A 21,735-nucleotide genomic window follows, 5' to 3' on the forward strand; every position below is an offset into this window, starting at 1 on the left:
GGGAGCTCACACACAAAATGAAGTCCTCACAATAGTGATTTTATTAAATTAGTTGCTTTATAAAACATTGCAGATGTCATAATTGTTAACATAACAATTTACCAAACTGTAGTAGTAACTGTTGCAGTTTGCTAATAAGCATGTTTGTAAAGGAAAGGAAATGCCAAAACCCTGTGAAAGTTGTTCTGTTTCAGCCCAGTGAGAACAAAGGAAGTTTTGTTTCTCAGACATCTTAAAATCAGGCAAATAAAACAGGTAAAGAATTCCCCCCCCACCCCTCCCCTTAAGAGCTGCATCAGTAGAAATATTCCGGTAAATATAAACTAGACTGTTTATATGCTCGAAATACCACAAGTTGGATTTTGTCAAATGCAATAATGGAGACATTACCTCTGCGGCTTCAAAGTTGGTGGTTTTTGGTCGTTTAATTTTTTTAAAATGTCAAACTAGTAGCCATTTCAGGCACAGTATCCTTACTCTGAAATAAGCAGTCTTCTTTGCAATGTATTTAAAAAATCCTCACGCTCTACCTTAAGACAAAGCAATTTTAATACTAGGTGCACACCCACATGCCCTTGTTGCAAACTGCTTTTGTTGACAAGATATGAAGTAGTTCAAGGAGGTATGGTTAAGGCTGTATTATTGAATGGTGCTGGTAAATACTACACTTTTTTTTTGTCACGTTGCAACTATTGTTTCCAATTTAGTGACTCTGCTGCCCTGGAACCAGATAGCAACAATGACAACATTATTAGGATTTCTTTTACTGTGATTTAGTAGCAACCAAGTTTCCCGATTTTAACCCCTTGGCAACAAGAACTGAGTTCCCCATTGCATTAGCACCTAAGTGTCAAGGGGTTAAGTAACCAGCACAAAGATACTGCACTTCTGATTGTAGCATTTGGCAGAACTGAAAGGAAAGGAAGTTGTGTGCTACATGTTGAAGGGACTGTGGGCAACAGAAGAAGACAATGGGGAGAAGATGAAATGTCACATGAAGTCTTCAAAGTCTTGCACATATCCTCCATCATATCCACCATAGTCTGCAAGATCATCTTTCATTGTAGCCTTTAATCCCCCTCCAGGAACCACACCTTTCTTCTTCTTTTTGGCTTTGCTTTGCTGAAGATGAGAGGGAATTCAATTAACTCAGTATTTGTTTTAGAAGCTACTGAGATGGTTTCTACCCATCCTTATTAGCCATAGCCTGTCACATAATTACCCTTGGGTGCCTCTGACCCTAAAACTATTCCAGCTCAGAGAGAGGAATGCCAGCTGCCAAACTTTACATTTGGGGTAGTTTCCACCAAGATCCATAAACACTCTTCTCTCTCCCTTCTCCTTCTCCCTGTCTCTTATACTGTAATAGAGGCATTTAATGAGACGGCAGGTAAGTATTCCTCACATTATGTACTGATGATGCTTAAGAGTTACAGTGTGCGGGGCAGCTGGGTAGCTCAGTGGAGTGAGAGTCAGGCCTAGAGACAGGAGGTCCTGGGTTCAAACCCGGCCTCAGCCACTTCCCAGCTGTGTGACCCTGGGCAAGTCACTTGACCCCCATTGCCCACCCTTACCAATCTTCCACCTATGAGACAATACACCGAAGTACAAGGGTTTAAAAAAAAAAAAAAGTTACAGTGTGCTGTAGGATACTCTCGGGGGTTTTGACATACTGACGGACTAGAAAAGGAGTTTCTGACTAGGTACCAGATACAGCGATAGGCCACCATGTCTGTATTCTGCCAAAGGGATTGCATCCCACCATGACAAATCAAAAAATAGAACATTTTTCTGAGTTAGAGTTTCTTCTCTGAAAGTGGATCAGATACAGTGCCTGTCTTTGTCGTGTTTTTTAAACCTCAAAGTGTGGGAATTCAGAACTGCTATAGTTCATATAAGGAAATACAGCCATCTTTTTAACTTACCTTTTCTTGTTTCTGCTTTTCACTGCATAGCACTGTCAATGAATTGGTAATCTTTTTCAAGTCATCAATTTCCACTTTAAATAAAAAAGGAAAAACTTTTAGGTTTGCAAAGCATTTTGGGAGAAACGACAAAGATCTAAACAAGAAGCATCAATAAATAGGTATAAGATGAGACATATTTTTAGATTTGGCCAATGTGAGAACTTGCTTGACTGTGAATGTTAGAAGGATTTTCTTTTGCTGTTGGTCAAATGAGGGGCCAGAAGTTAAAAGGAGTGGGGGAAAAAAGTTTAATTATCAAGATCAAACAGGACCCAGTGGTGAAACCAATGCCCCAGTCTGACATCTGAACTTCTTTCAGAAGCATTAAGGAGAAAGATAAGCCTTGCAGTAGTCTACCATACATTCTTTCCCAAGCTGAACTGATCAAATGTTTTGTATCTTAAGTTTGTTTCTAAAACACTGGCTCTTATTCTCACCCTCCTTTCTTCTCAAAAGTCTACTTATGGCTTAATTATATTAAAAAACAACAAACCAATGTTTTATTAGCTACTATGATACCTAGATTTCTTTACGGGAAGCCATTGTAAAACATTTAACAAGCTGACCTCAATGACATGCCACAAAGCATGGCCAGCTGTTGCCCCTGTGTTTGCACAAGTATATAATCTCTTAACACAGCAAATCCAGAGATCATTTTAAATAATCAAAATCACTTCTATATTCTCATACCACTGCTGTTTGATTAAAACCACATTAAAACAACCAAAAGTGGGCAGCTGGGTGGCTCAGTGGATTGAGAGTCAGACCTAGAGACAAGAGGTCCTAGTTTCAAATCTGGCCTCAGACACTTCCTAGCTGTGTGACCCTGGGCAAGTCACTTGACCCCCATTGCCTAGCCCTTACCACTCTTCTGCCTTGGAACCTATATACACAGTACCGATTCCAAGATGGAAGGTGAGGGTTTAAAAAAAAAAAGAGCCCAAAGATGTTACTTACACGAAATGCACACATCTCGAACTAATGCTTCCAAGAAACTGGCATAATATAGAGATTTTTCATACTGTGTAATTTTATCTTTTAGTAACTTGCCAAACTCTGTGAAGTCATCTCTTGAAGAGGGGTTCATAGCATCTATACCACAGACTGTGTTATTAACACCTATAAGAGAAAAGAACAGTGAAAACGGTAGTTAAGGAGCTGTCAGAAAAAGCTTACCAATGTATAAACCCCCAAATAGAGAGAAAGCTTTATTCACATTGACTATCAATGCATATAGCCACAGGTAAAAAGGGGAGTTAAAAAAACAACAAAACTGAGATTAATTTCCTGAAGAAAAGGCTACCTAGAAAAATGGCAAAAGGGGTCCTAGTTAGGAAACAGCTTGGGAGATTTCTACACATACACATATACATGAGAGAGAATGAGAATGCTTTAAAATTAAGAATGACATTATAATAAAGAACAATGAAATTTTCCCAAGGCCAAAATAACTTAAATAACATACTGGTATATATTTGTAAAACTACAAATGGAAACAAGGTCTGACTGGAGTAATACCCAGTGCTGCTTTCCACCTTGCCTCCCTAAAATGCCATATTTAAGTTTTGGGGTAGTTTTTGCCTTTCACCTGTACTTTCTCAAAACATCATTATAAGCAATCACTATACCATGAAAATGCAGCACTCCTCAGACTTCTGTGTAAAATGATGCTGTGCTCTGTAATCAGATTAGGATTTAAAGCTACCAAACACACCATGGTTTACAGCAGAGGTGTCAAATGGGGCCTTATAATTCTAAGTGTCTTGAACCAGTTTAAAATGTAATTGGAGAATATTTTAACAAAATAAAAATGAAATAGAAATGGATAATGTTAACAAATAGCAGCCCATAGGGATCTTTTTGTGTAATCTAGTGGCCTTTGTTTCTATTTGAGTTTGACACCACTGATTTACAAGAATATCCACAAAATTCAGTTGGAATTATTAGAGTTCACAATTAATAATGAAGCATTTCCCATGGAAAAGAGAGTAGTGACTGATTTAACATCCTCCTTTGCATCTTTCATAGTGTTGTGAGATTCAAGAGTTAGAAAGAACCAGTAGAGAACATTTATTCCATCCATTCCCTTCAGTTTACAAATGAAAAAACAGAGGTAAAGTCATAGAAAACTTATTGAAGTCTGGATATGACCTCAGCTTTTCTGACCCCAAAACCAGGGCTAAATCTGAGGTAGCTATCTGAGCCTGAAGAACAGATAAAAAACAAAACATTAGAGGGGAAAATATAAAACAAAACATTAGAGGGGAAAATAATCAGGGTAACCACAATGCTAACAATATACTTTAAAAAATCACCTTCCTCAACCCAGGCCCAATAATTTCAAAATTAACTCAGTCAATTCAACCAACAAAAGAGGAATACCAAGGATTCTGTTTCAAGAAGTTCACAATTTAGTAAGACATGAATACAAATTACCATAAAACAAATTGCATGTGATAAGAGGTTAAGAGACTAATACTCAATTCTCCTGATGTTATCAAGAAAGGTTTCATGAACTAAATGGTTCCTCAACTAAGTCTTAAAGAAAATTTCAACAAGTAGAAATTTTGACAAGACTAGGAAAGATATTAGGTTAGAAGTCTAATCTGGGTTTAAAGTATTTGAAGTGGAATAATATGAAATGGAAAGTAAATTCAGAGTCAAATTGTAAAGAGTAGAGTGACATAAGGGACAAGTTTGGTTTAACACTAGCCAAGCAAAAGGTGATAAAAGCTTGAATTATGGTAGTTAGCAAAGTAAATGGAATGAGACATAGTAGCAAAAAAATTATCAAGATCTGGCAACTGATATGTAAAGTGAAAGAGGAAGGAATCAAAAACATGAAGTCTTATAAAATAATGGCAACATTAGCAGAAAAAGGAGGGTTAGGGGAAGGATAGCTTTCAAGAGGAAGATGACTTGAGTTCTGGAATGTTAACTTAGAAGAGAAAATATGATCCCCTCACAGAACCAATTGAGACTGCTTAAATGAAGGTAATAGAAACCTGGCCACTAATCTTGGTGAAAAAATGAGGGCAACAGCTAATTTTATTGTGGCTCATTCTACTTATATGTCAGTTTCCCTTAAGAGTTTCTGGTATGACAAAGGAACACAGGGAGTAATCCTTCTACGGGCTCTCAGATTATATGGCCACAGTCATAGCTGTGCCATGTACATTTGGAAATTTCTTCCCCTGCCAAAAGAATGGTGGTAAAAAAAAGCAGCAGAATTGGTAACAGAGAAGAATAGGGTAATTCCCCTAAAGTAATGGACATTCATGCATCTTCTTTCTTAGCAAAGGCAACAAGGCAGGCTTATTGCCAGCTTAATATTTAAAAGACTTTAAGAAGCAACATACCTTCCATTTCATACACATGTAACTTTTAAACAACTGATTAATGCATACAAATGTGATCAAAGCACACAAAATATTGCATTTCAGCCCCAGTGGTCCTTTTTACTCAATAGCCTTTCATTTGGTGCCCAAAGCATAGTTAATTTGAAACTAGATTTTTCATCTAAAGTACTAATCTAAAAAATCTCAAAGTAGGTCAAAACTTTGGCTAATATTTAAGTAAACTAGATCCAGACCTCCAAAGAAAGGCATGCTTCCCGATATCACTGTGTAAACGCTAGTGTTTTCATACAGATCTGGTCTGATAATGTGCAGGTGTGTGCCATCAGCTTACCAAAGGTTTCTTTTGCTAATTCAAGATCTGCCTCTTCCTGTAATTTCTTTAGCCGTAGTTTATCTGCTAATTGTTCTTCTGGTGTAAGCTCTTTTGATTCTTCGGGTTCTTCCAACTATATTGCAGACAGGAATGAAAATAAGAGAAAAGAGTTCACATCTTTTATGGATATCTAAATTGTGTATCCATCTATGGTTAATAATACTTCAATTCAAAAAAATGCCCTGGAAGCACATTTTGTTGCCAAGGGAAAGAACAAGCCATAAGGCAACTAAAATAAATCTGAACAACTACATGGATGTTCAGTGAGTTTTGATACCAAATGAGCCTTGGATGAATAGGATATAAAAAATATCCATGAATATATTTAACATCCAGAAAGAAAGAGAAAATCCTGATTTTGTGATGCCCTTTCAGTATTCTGAGCTACTTTCTATAATCACCCATCATCAGAAGTGAGAGTATCTCTGATCCTATTACAGACTTAGCACAATCAAATTAAAGTTCCTTCAGCATATATACTGTAATGAAGACAATAAATAAAATGCCAAAATGTCACAATAAATTTATTCTGACCTCAATAGTTAGAAAGGCCAAGGCAGCAGGAATGCTACTTTACATTAGATTCTAAATTACATGATTCTATTCACTGTGGTGTTATCAATTTTATTCACAATTATATTTACATAGAGGTAAATTATACAAAAGCATTTCTGAAATGTTTCTAACATTTTTCTCAGCCACAGAAATGAATGCCTTTCACATTCTACTCAGCAAGCACAATGCAGATAATGAACAATAAATGCTAAAACCAGCAGACAATGGCAGAGACCACTGAATAGTTGGTTAGTTGTGACTGTTCCAGAAGTTGTGAAAATGCTTAAATGTTTGAGTCTGTGTTTTTCTAGAACTAAAAACTAAGTTCAAGCAAATCTACTTTCTAAAGGACAGATTTTAAATGAAGGGCTTTGGGTTTCCAATACCCACTAGACCTTATTTGAACTGATACGAAAAGTTTTGCTCTAGAAAATCAGTACTTACCCTTTTCTTAATTTCTTCTTGTCTCTTCTTCTGTTGCCGTTCTTTCTCTTTGATTTTCTCTGCTATTTTCTTTTTTTCTGAAACTTTTGTTTCTAAAAATAACAGAACTTCTACAATCAGACTTTTGTTTTATAGATGTATACTATGTACGACATCATAATAATAGAGCATTTATTTTGTGAAATAAGAAAAAAATTTATACTGGTCACTGTATAAGATCAAAAGCCTAAAATAAAACCCTCTCCAAGTTCCTAAGGACAACTTCATGCTAACCCGGAACATAGCTAAAACTTATAGAGTGTACTCTTTCCTGAAAGAGTCAAATATCAAGCATTTGGAGAAAAATGAGATTATGAGTAAGAGTGAGAAATGATGTTGGGGAAAGAGGCAGGGGCACAGGAGAACAAGAGATAGTTGGTTTCTAAATCTTATGGTTTTCAATTGAATACTTTTACTATGAGCCAGTAAATACTCTGGAAGATCACCAAGACACCTCACCAAGAATGGAAGGGAGCCCCAATGGCTCACCTGGTTTTACCTCTGTCTCCTCTTTTTTTTCTTCATCATCGTCATCCCAGTTTTCCTAAAGAGAAAAACCTGAATTAGTAGAATTATTAAACTAAGATTACACCAAAGTTAACTTTCTTGAACTGATTCACAATAAGTCTTAAATTTTAAGAATTTGGACAACTTGCCTATCCCTAAATATTCTGAAAATCAGTTATGACACTTCCCATTTAAAGAAAATAATATTTGACATTTATATAGCAGATCAGGCCAAATTCCATTATACCCAAACAAAAACGCCCCCCCCTAAAGAAAAGTTATTTCCAAATCTTAGATAATGACCATTTAATTAAAATATTTTATAAGCCTGATATGTTTGTAGCCCAGCCTAGCTAAGCTCAGAGAAATTCATCATCAGTTGGTGGGCTAGTGATAACATTTTTGGTTATAGCAACTCTCTAAAGGGTCATGGGGGAGTGGGGAGGGTATTGAGACATATTTTATATAATGCAATTTGATAAACAAAAAAATTGGCAGTATTTTACATGGCACTATAATGATAACCCATTTAAAAATTAATAATTAATTCAAGTAAATATATTTAAGGACTCAATTATGATGCCAAAAGCTACTATTCAAAAACATTCCTAATCTTGGATAGGATATTGGAAAGACTCCTTGAATTGTCACTTCCAGTCCCAGGATAGTCACTAAACAATTTTAGAAATAAAAATAGCACTGTTATCTGCCAGGCTTTAAAATAATTAAATTAAAAACCCAGCAACAGCCCACCACACAAAGTTTGGGGAGCAAAGCTGTGACAGACTAGTATATATTATCTATCTCCCAATTGGATTTGTTTGATTCTTCCAATTTGCCCCCAGCAACCTCATCATTGAAAAATCTCATCCTCTAGGAAGAACCTAATCAGACTTTGTACTTATACCTCATCTGCCCCTCTGAATGGAGGATGAAGCCATGTACTCCTAAACCTCTATTTAGAGATAGCCCAATATAAAGAAGGCTGCTCAGTGACACAAAAGAGCCAGGAAGTTGTAGCTTAGTTGTGTCTTACTGAAATCCCATAGGGTTTTCTTGGCAAAGATACTAGAATGGTGTGCCATTCCTTCTCCAGCTTCAGGCTATTTTACAGATAAGGTACTGAGGCAAACAGGATTAAGTGACTTGCCAAGATCACACAGCTAGTAAATATCTCAGACCAAATTTGAAATCAAGAAGATGAGTCTTCCTGACAAGACTAAAATAACTGAACATAAACATCTCCTTGTGGCCCACCTGGCTACACTCCTTTTGAACTTCTTAAGACTCCTCCACCACACTCCCACAGACACCTTATCATTGGGAAATGTCATCATCCTGGAAGAAGGCAATCAGCCTTGGTTTTTGTATCTCATCAGTACTTTCTACCCTTCTAATTGCAAGGCAGAGTCAAGAACCCCAAAACTCTTTCTCACTCCATGTTTCAACTGGCTACACTCCCTTTGGACTTCTATCACACCCTCCCTCACTTTTCTTCTTTCTTTTCTATATTTTCTACTATTCAATTGGAATCTCCTTGAAGACAGGAGATTTTTTTGTATTTGTAACCCCAACTGCTTTAGTAAATTTTTACTAAGTGACTAAAGTAGGGAGGAAGCCTGCAAATTGGCCTGGGTACTACTTTCAAGCTGTGCAATTTAATAAAGTTGAAGTGAAGAACAAGGAATGAATGGTGTCATTAGTCAGTGTGAAAAGTCAGCATAATTACTAGTAAAGGCTTAAGTAATATGCTCCAACTCTGACCTCAAGCTTCTAGTTTTATAAGACAACTACAAATCTGAATGCATTCTAGGGAAACAAGCCAAACAAGAGGAACAGCTTTTTCAATTTTCACTAAAACCTATAGTTAAATGATCAAATAGTCTGATTATGCCAGGATGCCATTTAGCTGTGGTATGCTCAGTTAAGAACTCTACTTTTATACCTTGCAATTTAAGTGACAAAAAAGCCAAATAGTTTTAACAGATACCAAACTAGCTGGTTACTTTTGAACTACTCTCAACATTCAACCTTTACATCACCTATCTTTAGGAAATTCAGGTTCTCACAGATCTAACTCAATACCATAAGTACAGAAACAACTTAGCTAAGCAAACTACAGTATAGATTTATGCAATATCAATATGAAAAGCCTACATTTGCCTCAAGAAGGTGCTAATATACAACTTTCTATATATTACATTTATCCAAAAAGGAAGTTCTCAAAGACTCTAAAGAACCTGAATTTTGAAGGGCCACTATAACCCTAAAAAGTTCCTCTTAAAGACCCTGCAAACTGACCTACAATATAGGTACTGAGGCTTAACTGGACAATCACATCTTACTGAAGGTCGCCTGCACCCCGGCTTTACTATGAGTTCTCTAGTGATATGTTGAGGGGAAGATAAAGTTGCTCTGTTGCAACTGTTTTTAGGCTTGCAGTCAATTAAAGAGTTCACTTAGAAGTTCATAGCTTAAACTCAAGAACAGGAAATCCTATATCACAGCTATCCCTAGTTTATAGTCATATCTCTGATCTTTAAATGTCAATTCTTAAGATTGGTCTACTTTAACTTGGTGTCATGGCACCAAATCTAAGATTTTCTTCCCTGCTTCTGATATCTTCTTCTCCTTTGGGTACCTTGTATATCAGTCCTTCAGTGTCCTTACAATTGTTACTGCCTCTAGCATGGATCTCCTCTATATATTTTTGGTCCAATCAGGTTACTTTCCCCATCTTTGTCCTCCATTTCTATCTCCTCTATAAGCATCTCAAGGGCTATATATTAGGGGCCTCATGTGGTGATTATACAATCCTTGGTGAAGAAAAGTTTAGAGACATAAATAAGTTTTTGAAAATGTTTTCAGTTTTATTCTGTTTGTAGTCATCCATCCATGTTTATCCTTAAAAAAAAAAAGCTTGTAGGATATCCTGCTACATTTTTATTAAACTAGCTTTACTCTCCCTACTTCTGTTTTGAGATGATAATACTTTAACTGATCCATCCTTCATAAGATCTTCTAGATGAGTTTGTATTCTAAGCCAATTTGCTTTTGCCAACTATCCCTTTCTGATCAGCAAATGTCAGTTGTTTGCTGACTAAAAGCATTTTCTTGACTTTTGGTCTCCTTGTTAGTAATTAACTTGGTTTTAACTTCTGGATGAAGTTATTATATACGTCAGTATTGTCCATTTTTTATTTTCAATAATTGGATACGTTTTTTCTTTTGTTGCCGTTTCTACAAATGCTGATCTCTGACAAGTCAATGGTTTTGTTGTATACAGATCACTGGTTCAGGGATCCCAACTCTCAAATCAATAATAAAGTTTCTTCCTAGTGGCTAAAAGGCAAGGTGTCTTCCATTCATATCAACATCATTCAAGACACCTGTAGAAGACTTTCTATCACAGAAATAACTGTTTAATGACCCTCTAGTATTAAACATGACACAAGGCATGATACAGAGAAATTATATAGTCACTAAACCTATTTGTAAATGGAATGAAAGAGATCTAGTGCAAAGTCCAGGAAAAGGAAGAATTTTCTGTAGATAAGACCTCTAGAAATTTTTATTTGAAGATAAGATTGAAATACTTTTATCAAGCCCTTGAATACTACCAAAACCTCCTGAAAAAGATCAGCAATTACTCAAAAGCATTTAGCCTGTCCAACCACACAAGACCAAGTGAACAATGTCCCTGAAGGGACACTTTAAAGAACTTGGGCTAGAGTGCTTTCAGGAAATTGCAAGGCTCTTTTTCTGACATCAAGCTTCACATGAAAGCAAAGGCCCAGCTAACATCTTACCAGCAGCACTACTATATAAATGATATTTGGAACATCATTGCGTCTAAAGAATTGAAGAATTTTATTCAGAGGGCACCAAGGAAGCCCATAGTGGGTGCAAGCAGGTCAAAACATATAACTAATGAGGAACTCCAAAGAAAAGTAGTAAAGGATCTCATCAAGGAACTGTATGAAAGAAAAAATGAGGATGGTCAAGTGACAAGAACAAAGGAGGACAGCTGGGCAGTCAGAGCTCCAGAATCTTTGTAATACTGGAAGAAAGTGAAGAAGGCTTCCAACACATTAGATGGATCCTCAATGGCAAACTTTTGGTAGAAAAAGGACAACAGTCACAAGCAGTAGATAAGCATGGACAGGTTGCAATCTGTACTGCTGGAGCAAACTCTCAAATGGATGAGATCACAGATCTATTTGTGTATTATGAGTTTTATGAGTATAACTAGAAGGCCAATTTGGCTGTACACGGAGTGTTGAGTGCAAGGAGAGTAATGTATACAAAGAATAGCAAGGTAGGTTGAAGTCAGGTTCTTTAGTGCTTTAAATGTCAGGAATTTACATTTTGCCACACAGAGGAAAGAGAAAGCCAATGGAGCTTCTGGTGTAGGGAGGAAGAGGAATGCGTGATGGGTCAAACGTGCACTTTGCCAGGTAAATAAGAGAACTGATTGGTATGGATAGATAAGTCAGGGAGACCAATTAGGAAGCCACTGAAATAGTAAGGTGGGGGAGGGGAGTGACTTTGTAATTGCAGAAAAGAGGATAAATGTGAGATGTGCAGAAACAAACAGCAAGATTTGGCAACTGACTGGCTATATGGGGTGAGTGAAAGTAAAGAGTGGAAGATAATATTGAGATTACAAACTTGGGTAACTGGAAGGATGGCAGTATCCTGGAGAGAAAAAGGAGAGTTCAAACAGGAGAAGGTTTTGAGGAAAGATGACAATGAGATCTGTGATACAGATCGAAACCCATCCATGTCTGCTCATCTTGTGCAACTCACTTTTCTACTCAAAAATTTTAAAAGGGAAGGGGTATAGGGTGAAAGGAGCTATTCTTTACTCACCAGTCACATTGTCAGAGAGAACAAAGCACAGAAGGCATATACAGTAGCTTTGAGATGATAAAAGGAAATAGGTAATGGGGGAGAAGAGGAATTTTCCTAATCACACTTGGTACTATGGCTATACATGCCTGGGTTGGGGGTTGGAAAACCATGGCTCCTTTATCAACAGCTCATTCATTTCACCCAGAATGTTACCTCCATTTACTATTGCATATTTAAACATCAAGAAAGATTATCAGCTCTCTACCAAATTATACTACTCCACAGTACATAATCAATGAGAGTACCTTTTTCTATGTTTTCCACTCCACCATGACAAGAGTTTGGTGGCAAGAACAATGACTGACTCCTTTTAGATATTTGGCATTAGTGGTGTGTCCGAAATTTGCTGTTTAGGTCATACATGGTCCACCATAGATAAGACCACTCCAAGGATAGATAGACCTCTCCCACTCTAGTAAAATTTGGCCTGAAGTCTGTTTAAAGGACTAGGGAAACAATGATCAGAGGGGCAAGTTGGCCTTCTAAATCTGAATATTACAAAAAGTTCAATCACTCTCCCCATCTTATTAAATCAGCAGATACCTATAAAGATTTTAAACATTTAAAAAAGATGGAAGCAGACAAAAAAACAAATGTTCCTTCTTGCTCCTACTTGGGCAAATGTCATTTCTTTACTGGTGTTCCTCTTTCCCTTTGGCCCTTAGGTGAACCCAAGTCTCTAAGAAGCACCAAAAAATACTTCTAGGGTGTTGCAGAAGGCCTTCCAGCAGGGAAAGTTCAGGATAAGCTTGGACCTCACCAACAACTTCATTTCTCCCCCTCCCCTGCCGTCTTCTTTTTAAAAATGTATTTCGGGGGCAGCTAGGTAGCTCAGCAGACTGAGAGTCAGGACTAGAGACAGGAGAGTGGCTCTGGGAAAGTCACTTAACCCCCATTGCCTACACTCTTCTAATATTGATTCTAAAATAGAATGTAAGGGTTTAAAAAAATTTTTTGATTAAAAAATTAAAATGTCACATTAAATGAATATGTATTTATTTTCTCTCCCTCTCAGGCCACCACACCAACTTGAAAAAATACAAAACTCTTTTTAACGAATATGCATAGTAAATGAAAATAAATTCCCACGTTGTCCATGTCCAGAAATCTATGTCTCTGGCTGCCTCTTCAATCCATCATCTCAGGAGGTGAGGAGTATGCTTCCCCATTAGTCCTCTGAAATCACAGGTGGTTGTTGCATTTATCAGAAATCTTAAGGCCATCAGAGTTGTTTGCCTTTACAAAAGGATACTCCATTAATTGTTCTCAGGTTATTCTCCATAAGAGTTCATAAAGGTCTCCCCAAGTTTCTCTGAAATCATCAACTTTGTTCAGCCATCCCCAATTAATGGGCACTCCTTTAGTTTCCAATTCTGTCACAACATAAAAGCGATGCTATACATTTTTTTTGGTACAAATGGGTCCTTTTAGATCTAGTAGACATATCAATGGGTCAAAGAATATGTACAGTTTAGTTATTTGAGCCCAGTTCAAAATCAGCATCTCCTCAAAACAAACTCCTAGTGCTTTCTTAAATTCTCAGGATTAATATAATTACTATGCTGAACCCAAGGGCTAAAAGGGCATTTTCCTTAATAAATTCAACTCTGTTTATTTTAACAAATACAAAGGGAGCTCATCCCACACGCAAAATGCCGTATTAGACTTTAGGACTGACTACATTTTTCACTGGCCAAGCAAGTATCAAAAATCAAGTCTATGAATACTGAACAAGTGAATTGTTTGTTTTCAATAAACCTGACCTGAAAATGTAATAGGTAAATACTGGTTGACAATTTAATTTGGAATTGACTACATTTCTACACTGAAATTATCTACCTATTGGCAGAATGCCTACCTCCCTAGTACTTCCAGGTAATCTCATATTTCTCTGAAACACATCTCCCTTTCTTTAAAAGACTGCTTTATAACCTTGAAGAATTTTCTAATTTGGAGGCAGCTAGGTGACTCAGTGGATTGAGAGCCAGGCCTAGAGCTGGGAGGTCTTCAGTTTAAGTCTGGTTTCAGATACCTCCTAGCTGTGTGACCCTGGGCAAGTCATTTCACCCTCATTGCCTAGCCTTAACTGCTCTTCTGCCTTGGAACCAGTAACACAGTATTGATTTTAAGATGGAAGGTAATGGTTTAAAAAAAATAAGAAATTTCTAATTCCAGGAACTTTAAAATTACAGACAAATTGAAACAAGGTTCTTGATTTGGGAAACTGAGAAAGAATTCAAGATGGAGAAGCAGAAAATCTCATTTCTTTAAGTCAATTCTTCAGGAGCACTTTTAAAGAAAGGGGAGGGAGAGAACAAAAATAATGTAACCATGAAAAAAATTTTATATTAAAACATTTTTTAATCTTGTTAAGGAAGACAAGCACAGTGCTTAAGATGGTTCTATGCAATCTAGATAATATTTCCTTAAAGGTGGGAAACTAAATTACTTGAGAAGAAAACACACTACTCAAGCAAGGAATTTGCTGATTATGAAAACCTAATAAAGTGACTGTCCTATCATACCCACCCTCTCAGCCAGCCCACCTCAAAAATGGTTATCAAATCTCAATGGCATATGCTAACCTAAGAAATCCACCTGTGTTTTACTCTCTTGTATCAGAAAAAATGGAATGTGGTCCTTTCTTCCTAACCAGTAAAGCCCAGGTGGCAGGAATCAAGGCACCAAAAATCTAGCATGTTTGTTTTTACTAAAGGACTACAAGCTTTCCTTTTGTGAGACAGAATTCCATACAAATCTACAAGTCAGCTGCAGAACAGGTTTTTTAGAAAAGACAAGCAAGCATACTTAATATAATGTCTGTGGTAAGAAAGCTGAGAGTATATAGAACTACCTACAAATCCCCCAGCTGCCTTTCTTAGGATGTTACAAAATGACATTTAAAATCCCCAAATAAATCTATATGGTTAAACTCTAGTTCATGAACAAATAGTTTCAATTTTATTAGATTTTGATTTAGAGACCCATTTTACCAGAAATTCAGGCTTTCCATCTTCTAAGGATTATAATTTTGTCCTACTACATCAGCATCCATATATTTGGACTGACTAACATTATATACTTCAGAAACTTAGTGCCAGCCAGCAGGACAAATTTGCTGACAACCTTTAACTCTAATTTTGTATTATCAATAATCTTATTTTTCAGCATGTGAATCATTTTCTGAGTAATCAAGAGTTCAATACAAATGACAACCTATGAATATACTTCAGTTAGAACATAAAATCTGCAATAACTAGGTACTAAGATTAGATTGATATTGTATCTTACAAAAGCTCTAAAGGAGAGCTTGACAAATTCTGTGAATTACGTTGCATTTAGTTAGCATTTTGGGTCAGACCAAACTGCAAAAAAATTCCCCTCGTGTACATTTATATTTTCTCTCACAATAACTTGAAAAGTAGCTCACAACACTGGATAGATAGGTTGAGAGTGCAGTCCAGGTCAACAACAGAGATTTGCAAACACTACCACATTGCAAACTTCTCTGATCAGATCCAACTCTTTGTACACATTTTGGGGAGAACTAAGTGAGGAACATTACGCAGTCATAAAGGTCCCAAGAATTATGTGATAAGCTCCTTCTTTAATTGTTTTCAGAGGATCCATTCAGACCCTTCTGTAGAGCTGCAGTACTAAGTCTGGATTTGAGACTAAAAGTGTACGTCTCAATACCCCTCCCACTCTTTTCTGTCCTTTGAAAGACAATAAATTCATTTGGCTCCATTTTTGGAATGTCTCCAAAATTAAAGCAAATGTGCTAAGTCCTGCCTTATAGAATTAAAAGTGCATTACAGTAACCAGAAACAACTAGACTGACTAAATGAAACAAGGGGTCTAATATGGGATTTACAACTTAAAAACAACTCTTGCCTCTTTGTTTTGGTGCTGAAACTGAATTAAGAGAAATGAAGAAACAATAACTCCAAAGTACTCCATGGAAGACATTCAAGAAATCTTGAAGATGTAGTACCATCAATAGTATACTTGTTTTAAGAATACACAGCAGAATATTAATATATTTCTACAAAGGTTAACAAAATCCAAATGCCATTTCAATATTGCATCAAGGACCTATGATTTTGTCAGAATGTGTGGGAAACTCCTTCCAACACAGCAATTTGTCTATAATTTATTGTGTCAAGAGTTGTGTGAATCTCTAGGGAGGATACATGGTTAGGAAGGTTTTGAACCTAGGTCTAACTGCTTTTCAATGCCTATGGCAGTCATAGGGGTTATAAAATAACTCCCAAATCAGATCTTAGGGCAAATTTTACAAAGTTTCATTTTTACTTAGGTCGTTTAATAACTTTATTGGGGGGGAGGGGAGAAGCTAGTTCAAGTACACACAAATAGCTTATGCTCAGGATCAATATTGATTAAAATACTCCATTTATAACCAGTACCATTTTGCTTACTTCAAGTTCTTCTAGTTGTTTTTAACTTTGATTTTTCCTCCCATCAATCATAAAATTCTTTTAACTTTTCCTCAAACTCCCCTTGCTAACCTTGTCTCACTTCCACTGCTAAAAGGGACACAGAATTCAAGAACAGTAAAAAAAAAATTTACAGAATCTTAAAGTGTGCTTGGCCAATGTAAGGGAAAATGGTGGGGAATAGGGGATGGCATCTGAACATTTGAAAGGCCAGAAAGTTCTCTATTAATTGCGCAATTGTTATGTTTCAAATTTTATCATATCATATATCTATTGAAGTCTATTGAGCATAATCATATCATAAGGTCTATTGAGCAGATGGTGAGCCAGGGTCTAGAGGGAAACACTCAACTTTCAACTTCACACATAAACTTCATTTGCTGAAACATTTCAAGAATTCCACCACTTTACTAAGCTTTGAAACCCTTGCTACTCTGAACAGAAGGTTCATGGGCAAGCTACTAAACAAAATACTTGGGACAGTCACCTAAATCCACATGATTAAAATGGCACATTTTCCAGAAATATACAGCTGAATCCTCTCTGGTAGGAAAAGATGAGATAAACTCAAGTTTATAGGCATCACTTAGGAGTCCTCACTACCCTGTCATTACTCCAATATCCAAATACTAAAGTTTTTTCATTCTTTCTGGTTTGTGTTTTTCATATGTACTGATAAATAAGCCCTCCTGCCAACTCCCCATTTCTCAGGTTGCTTGGGTAAATTAATTACTTAGGACATTTATTACTTTGACCAGCTGCTTATGTATTTTATTGCTTAATTCCTTTACCAGGGAAGGGAGCTGAATCTCTTCATCTCAACGTTTCTAAATACCTCTGGTAAATAGTTTGACAAAGAAACTGAAGCTAATCTCTCAAAAATATCCTCAATATGTAAATTCATTGATCCTATCATCTCTTCATTAGAATCTGCTGCTAATCATAAGACACCAAAAGATCAGAACTGGAAACTTCAGGAACCCAGAAGTGAGTTTATTGACCGAGGCTTTGGCGAAAAAGGTCAGGCGAGAGCTGACTCTTCCCCAGAATTCCCAGATGGAACATTCCCTGGGCCCGAACCTTCCAACCAACCCCCTTTCCCGAAAGTCTTCCATGAGCAGACATGTGGACCGGGCTGACCGGATAGTTGGTCACCTCCTCCAGCTAGCTGGCGGATGACAGACACCCCAGGCCTGGTATGAAGGGCACTCTGTGAAGTGGGGGCCGGGCCGATCAGCGCAGGCCGCGGCCGCGTGTCTCCGGCCCGGGTGCCCGGGGGTGGGAGGAAGAAGGACAGAGGGGAGGGCGCGCCCCAACCGGAGTGGGGGTCTGGGGAGGCAAGGGCGCCACTACCCGGAAACTACGGCCCGGACCGTCCTCTGGCGGGGATCGGAACACTGCGGCCCACAGTGGCTGGGGGTCTACCGTGCCCTACCCCAGCCGCCATCGCATACCACCTCTCTCCCCGGCTCCCTCGTCCGGCCCGGCCTCGCGCCTACCTTGACGTCGTCATCCTCATCCTCGCCCTCCCAGCGGTCCCCGCCGGCCGCGCCCCCCGCCTTCCGCACCGGCTCCTCCACCGAGAACGTGTCCGCGTCTACGGAAGAGAGGGAGAGAGAGAGCTGGGTTAGGGACTAGTCACATACGGGCAAAAGCCACGGAGCCGCCCCGTCCCCCAACACCATCTTACCCCCGGCATGTCCGCTTACCCCAGGAGTCCGAGTCCCCCGCTGCCGCCGCCATCTCGGGCCGGGTGTGTGAGAGTGCGAGAGGGAGGGAAGGGGGAAGGAGAGCGCGAGAGGGCGGGTGGTGAGTCACCGAATAGCTTCTCGCTGGCCAACGCGGGGCACGCCGGGACGGCGGCGGTGCGTCGGGCCCAGACCCTAGAGCCCGCCCGAGGCCCCGCCCCCTACGAGCCGCGGGAACTAGGCGCGCTGACCGGACTGAGCACCGCCTCCTCCTTGACGCGAACGGGGCAGGGGTGGGACCAAGCCGTACGGAAGAAGAGGGCGGAGGAGGCGGGGCTTCAGGTGGGCCAGGTGGACGAACAGACTGATGGATGGGCAACTGGGAAGGGGACCAGGGAGGAGGAGGGGCGACTGACATACGCACGCGCGCTTACGTCATTTGGACCGCCCCCTTCTCAATTCCACCCGCACAAATCCTAGCTCGGGGAACTCCTTTTGCACACATTCAGTGACTAGGAATGGCCCCTGCTCTCTTTAATGCCAGGAACACCGCTTTCTTGCACCCGCTCTGGTCTCTCTGTCTCAATATGTACAGTGTACACATATCCTTGTCAAAGAGGAGCTACACCCCCTAATACAAACTGTCACGCCTCTTACTCACGTTCCTTTCTCACATGCATCCTCTTCATGAGAAACACCCCTTTCTCACACACACTTGTCAGAGGGACTGCCACCACCGTCCCTAACTTCACTGCTGCCTACAAACAGAGCGCCCTGTCAAGGAGGGCCGACAGACATCCTTTTACAGACAGCCTCATCACGGAGAAGCCGGTCTCACCTTTTACACACTCCTTAGGAATGTGCAATACCCTCAAGCCCCTAGCTCATTCTCTCCACCTCTTTACGAGAAACCCCTCTTTCTCCTCGTATCACAGGGGCCCATCCCTCTTCCTCACTACTTCTCTCTCTTCTCTCTCTCCCTCTCCTCTCTGTTTCTTTCTCTTGTCCTCTATATCCCCTGTAAGTCTACTCCCTTCCTCTCTATTAGTGCCTTTCTGTCTGTCTCACTCACTCATACACACACCTGTTTTGAAGAGAACTTAATGTCCCGGTCACGTCAAGGGGCACTTCTCTTACAGTATCTTAGGAAATGCCCTTCCCTCAGTCACACATTCACTCTTACCGAGAAACTCCTTTCTTACACACACATACACACACCTATACCCCTGCCAAGGAGAGTCCCCTTGCAGTTACGGTGACTCCCCCATTACCACACACATACACACTTTTCACACAACTCTCCCTCTTCGCGAGAAATGATCATCTCTATCTCTCTCACACATACTCCTTTGACACACCCTTTCTCGGACCTGGGTCACCGGGGAACTCCCCTGCCTTACACAAACACACACAGGCACACACCCATATAACCCTCTTTTCAAACTTGTAGAACAAGTGTCACCAGGCAACTCTTTGCCCTTACACATACACCCTCTTTTCACGAAAGCACACTTGTCACCCACGCGCGCTTGCTGTGTCTGAGGGGCCGGAGGTGTGAAGTCCGGAGCTCCAAGACCCCACCCCCCACCCCCATCCCAGGTCATCCCCTTCCTTCCTCCCTCACCTTCCTCCTCGCTCCTGGACTCGCGTCCCTCCCACCGATTTCAGGCGGGAACGGAGAGAGAGCCCTCCTTTTCCCCAGAGGTAAGTCGAGGCAGCGAGGGGGCGACGGGAGCATCAGCGACGCTCGTGCCGGGCCCCTGTGCTGCTCGAGGGCTAAGGCACCTGTCCAGAGTCGGGCTGAGGTTCCCTGGGCTCTCCAGCGAGGCCTCAGCGGGAGGTCACAATGGGGATCCACGCAGGGTCATACATTGGAATCCTCATGTCGTGCTGCCCGGCCTCTTCACGTTTAACAGAGGAGGAAACTGAGGCCCGGGAAAAGGAAGCAACGTGCTTGTCCCAAGTCAAACAGTTGGGGTTGAGGTGAAGGTGAGGAGTAGGAAGGACAACCAGGTCTCTTCACTCCCTATCATAAGATAAGTCTATAATAGAAAAGGACCTAGGAGGATCTAGCCCAATTCCTTTATTTTGCAAGGAAAAAACTGAGGTTAAATGATGGAGTTAGGAACCAAGTGGCAGGATTCGAACCAACGTCCTCTGTTTCCAAATGCATCGCTGGCTCTTTCCCCAAAGCCAGGCAGCTGATGCCAAAATAGTATCTTGAGTTTAGCTACCCCAATATACAAAAGGTCCTTCGAGATCCAAACTTTGTAGAAATGTTATGCAAACTGCCAGTCTAGAGATTGGCTATACTGTTGCATTCATTTTCTATAGTAGAATTTACTAACTTGACATTTACTAAGGTTTTCTGTTGTCTCCTGTGTATTACAGGGGTAGAAAGCTCGTTCCCACCTTCAAAATGTTTCAGTTTCCAGAGATGAAATCAGGAACCTACATTTGTTCATTTTTATTCATTTATACAATGATTTTTCTACTTTTTTGAAGCCAATTTGTGAATACTATGTATCCTTGGCTGGATCACAAGTTTCTTGAAGGCAATGCTTGTCTTCCATTCTTGTCCTTTTTTGGTTATTTGCAATGGTTGGATACATATTATTCTCATTCAACACATTTGGCTTGTTCTCTTTGACACATACTCTTTCTTTAATTAATATGTATCCTGTTAGCTAGATCAAATATTAAATGACCAAATATCTAAAAATCAATGCTTGTTTCTCTCATATACAAAGCAATGTTTGTGGCAGTTCACTATTGGGGGATGGTTGACAGGTATTTATAATTTTACCTTTTTATTCATTAATTTCTTTTTTTAAAAAAACTTACCAAAATGACAGCAGGGGAGAGTAGTGAATGTTGGAGGGGATGTGGCAAAATTGGGACACTAATGCATTGCTGGTGGAGTTGTGAATTGATCCAACCATTCTGGAGGGCAATTTGGAGCTATGCTCCAAGGGCTTTAAAAGACTATCTGCCTTTTAGTCCAGCCATAGCACTGCTTGGTTTATACCCCCAAAGAGATAATAAGGAAAAAGACTTGTACAAAAATATTTATAGCCACACTCTTTGTGGTGGCAAAAAATTGGAAAATAAGAGAATGTCCTTCCATGTGGCATCTGTTGATGATGGAATTCTCCTGTGCTCAAAGGAATAATGAACTGGAGGGATTCCATGTGAACTGGAAAGACCTCCAGGAATTGATGCAGAGTGAAAGGTGCAGATCCAGGAGAACATTATACACAGAGACTGATACACTGTGGTACAATCGAGCATAACGGATTTTTATAGTAGCAGCAATGCAAGAATCCAGAGCAAGGCTGAGGGACTTATGAGAAAGAACACTAGCCATATTCAGAGGAAGAACTGTGGGAGGAGAAACACAGAAGAAAAACAACTGCTTGAACACATGGGCTG

At 39.5% G+C, this 21,735-nt stretch overlaps 1 protein-coding gene across 1 annotated transcript; it reads right to left on the reverse strand.

Moving 5' to 3' along the window:
• Window positions 1-748: 748 nt before the first annotated feature.
• EIF3J (eukaryotic translation initiation factor 3 subunit J) lies at window positions 749-18,721 on the reverse strand. Its single transcript, XM_044665076.1, has 8 exons — window positions 18,325-18,721; window positions 18,115-18,212; window positions 7,227-7,281; window positions 6,699-6,790; window positions 5,658-5,772; window positions 2,925-3,086; window positions 1,926-1,999; window positions 749-1,122 (listed from the first exon to the last, which is right to left on the reverse strand). The coding sequence occupies exons 1-8, from the start codon at window positions 18,719-18,721 to the stop codon at window positions 991-993; spliced, it is 1,125 nt and encodes a 374-aa protein (XP_044521011.1). The 3' UTR covers window positions 749-990.
• Between the last annotated feature and the right edge of the window lie 3,014 nt (window positions 18,722-21,735).

This window comes from Gracilinanus agilis, chromosome 2, assembly GCF_016433145.1.
Source record: "Gracilinanus agilis isolate LMUSP501 chromosome 2, AgileGrace, whole genome shotgun sequence".
NCBI classification, from domain to species: domain Eukaryota; kingdom Metazoa; phylum Chordata; class Mammalia; order Didelphimorphia; family Didelphidae; genus Gracilinanus; species Gracilinanus agilis.

Excerpts from the sequence above, each read along its gene's own strand:
- EIF3J (XM_044665076.1), bottom strand. The coding sequence starts at position 18,721 with ATGTCAGTCGCCCCTCCTCCTCCCTGGTCCCCTTCCCAGTTGCCCATC. Across the intron at positions 7,282-18,114 it reads ATGAGGATGACGACGTCAAG|GAAAACTGGGATGACGATGA; the intron begins GTAGGCGCGAGG and ends TTTTCTCTTTAG. Across the intron at positions 6,791-7,226 it reads GGAGACAGAGGTAAAACCAG|AAACAAAAGTTTCAGAAAAA; the intron begins GTGAGCCATTGG and ends TGTTATTTTTAG.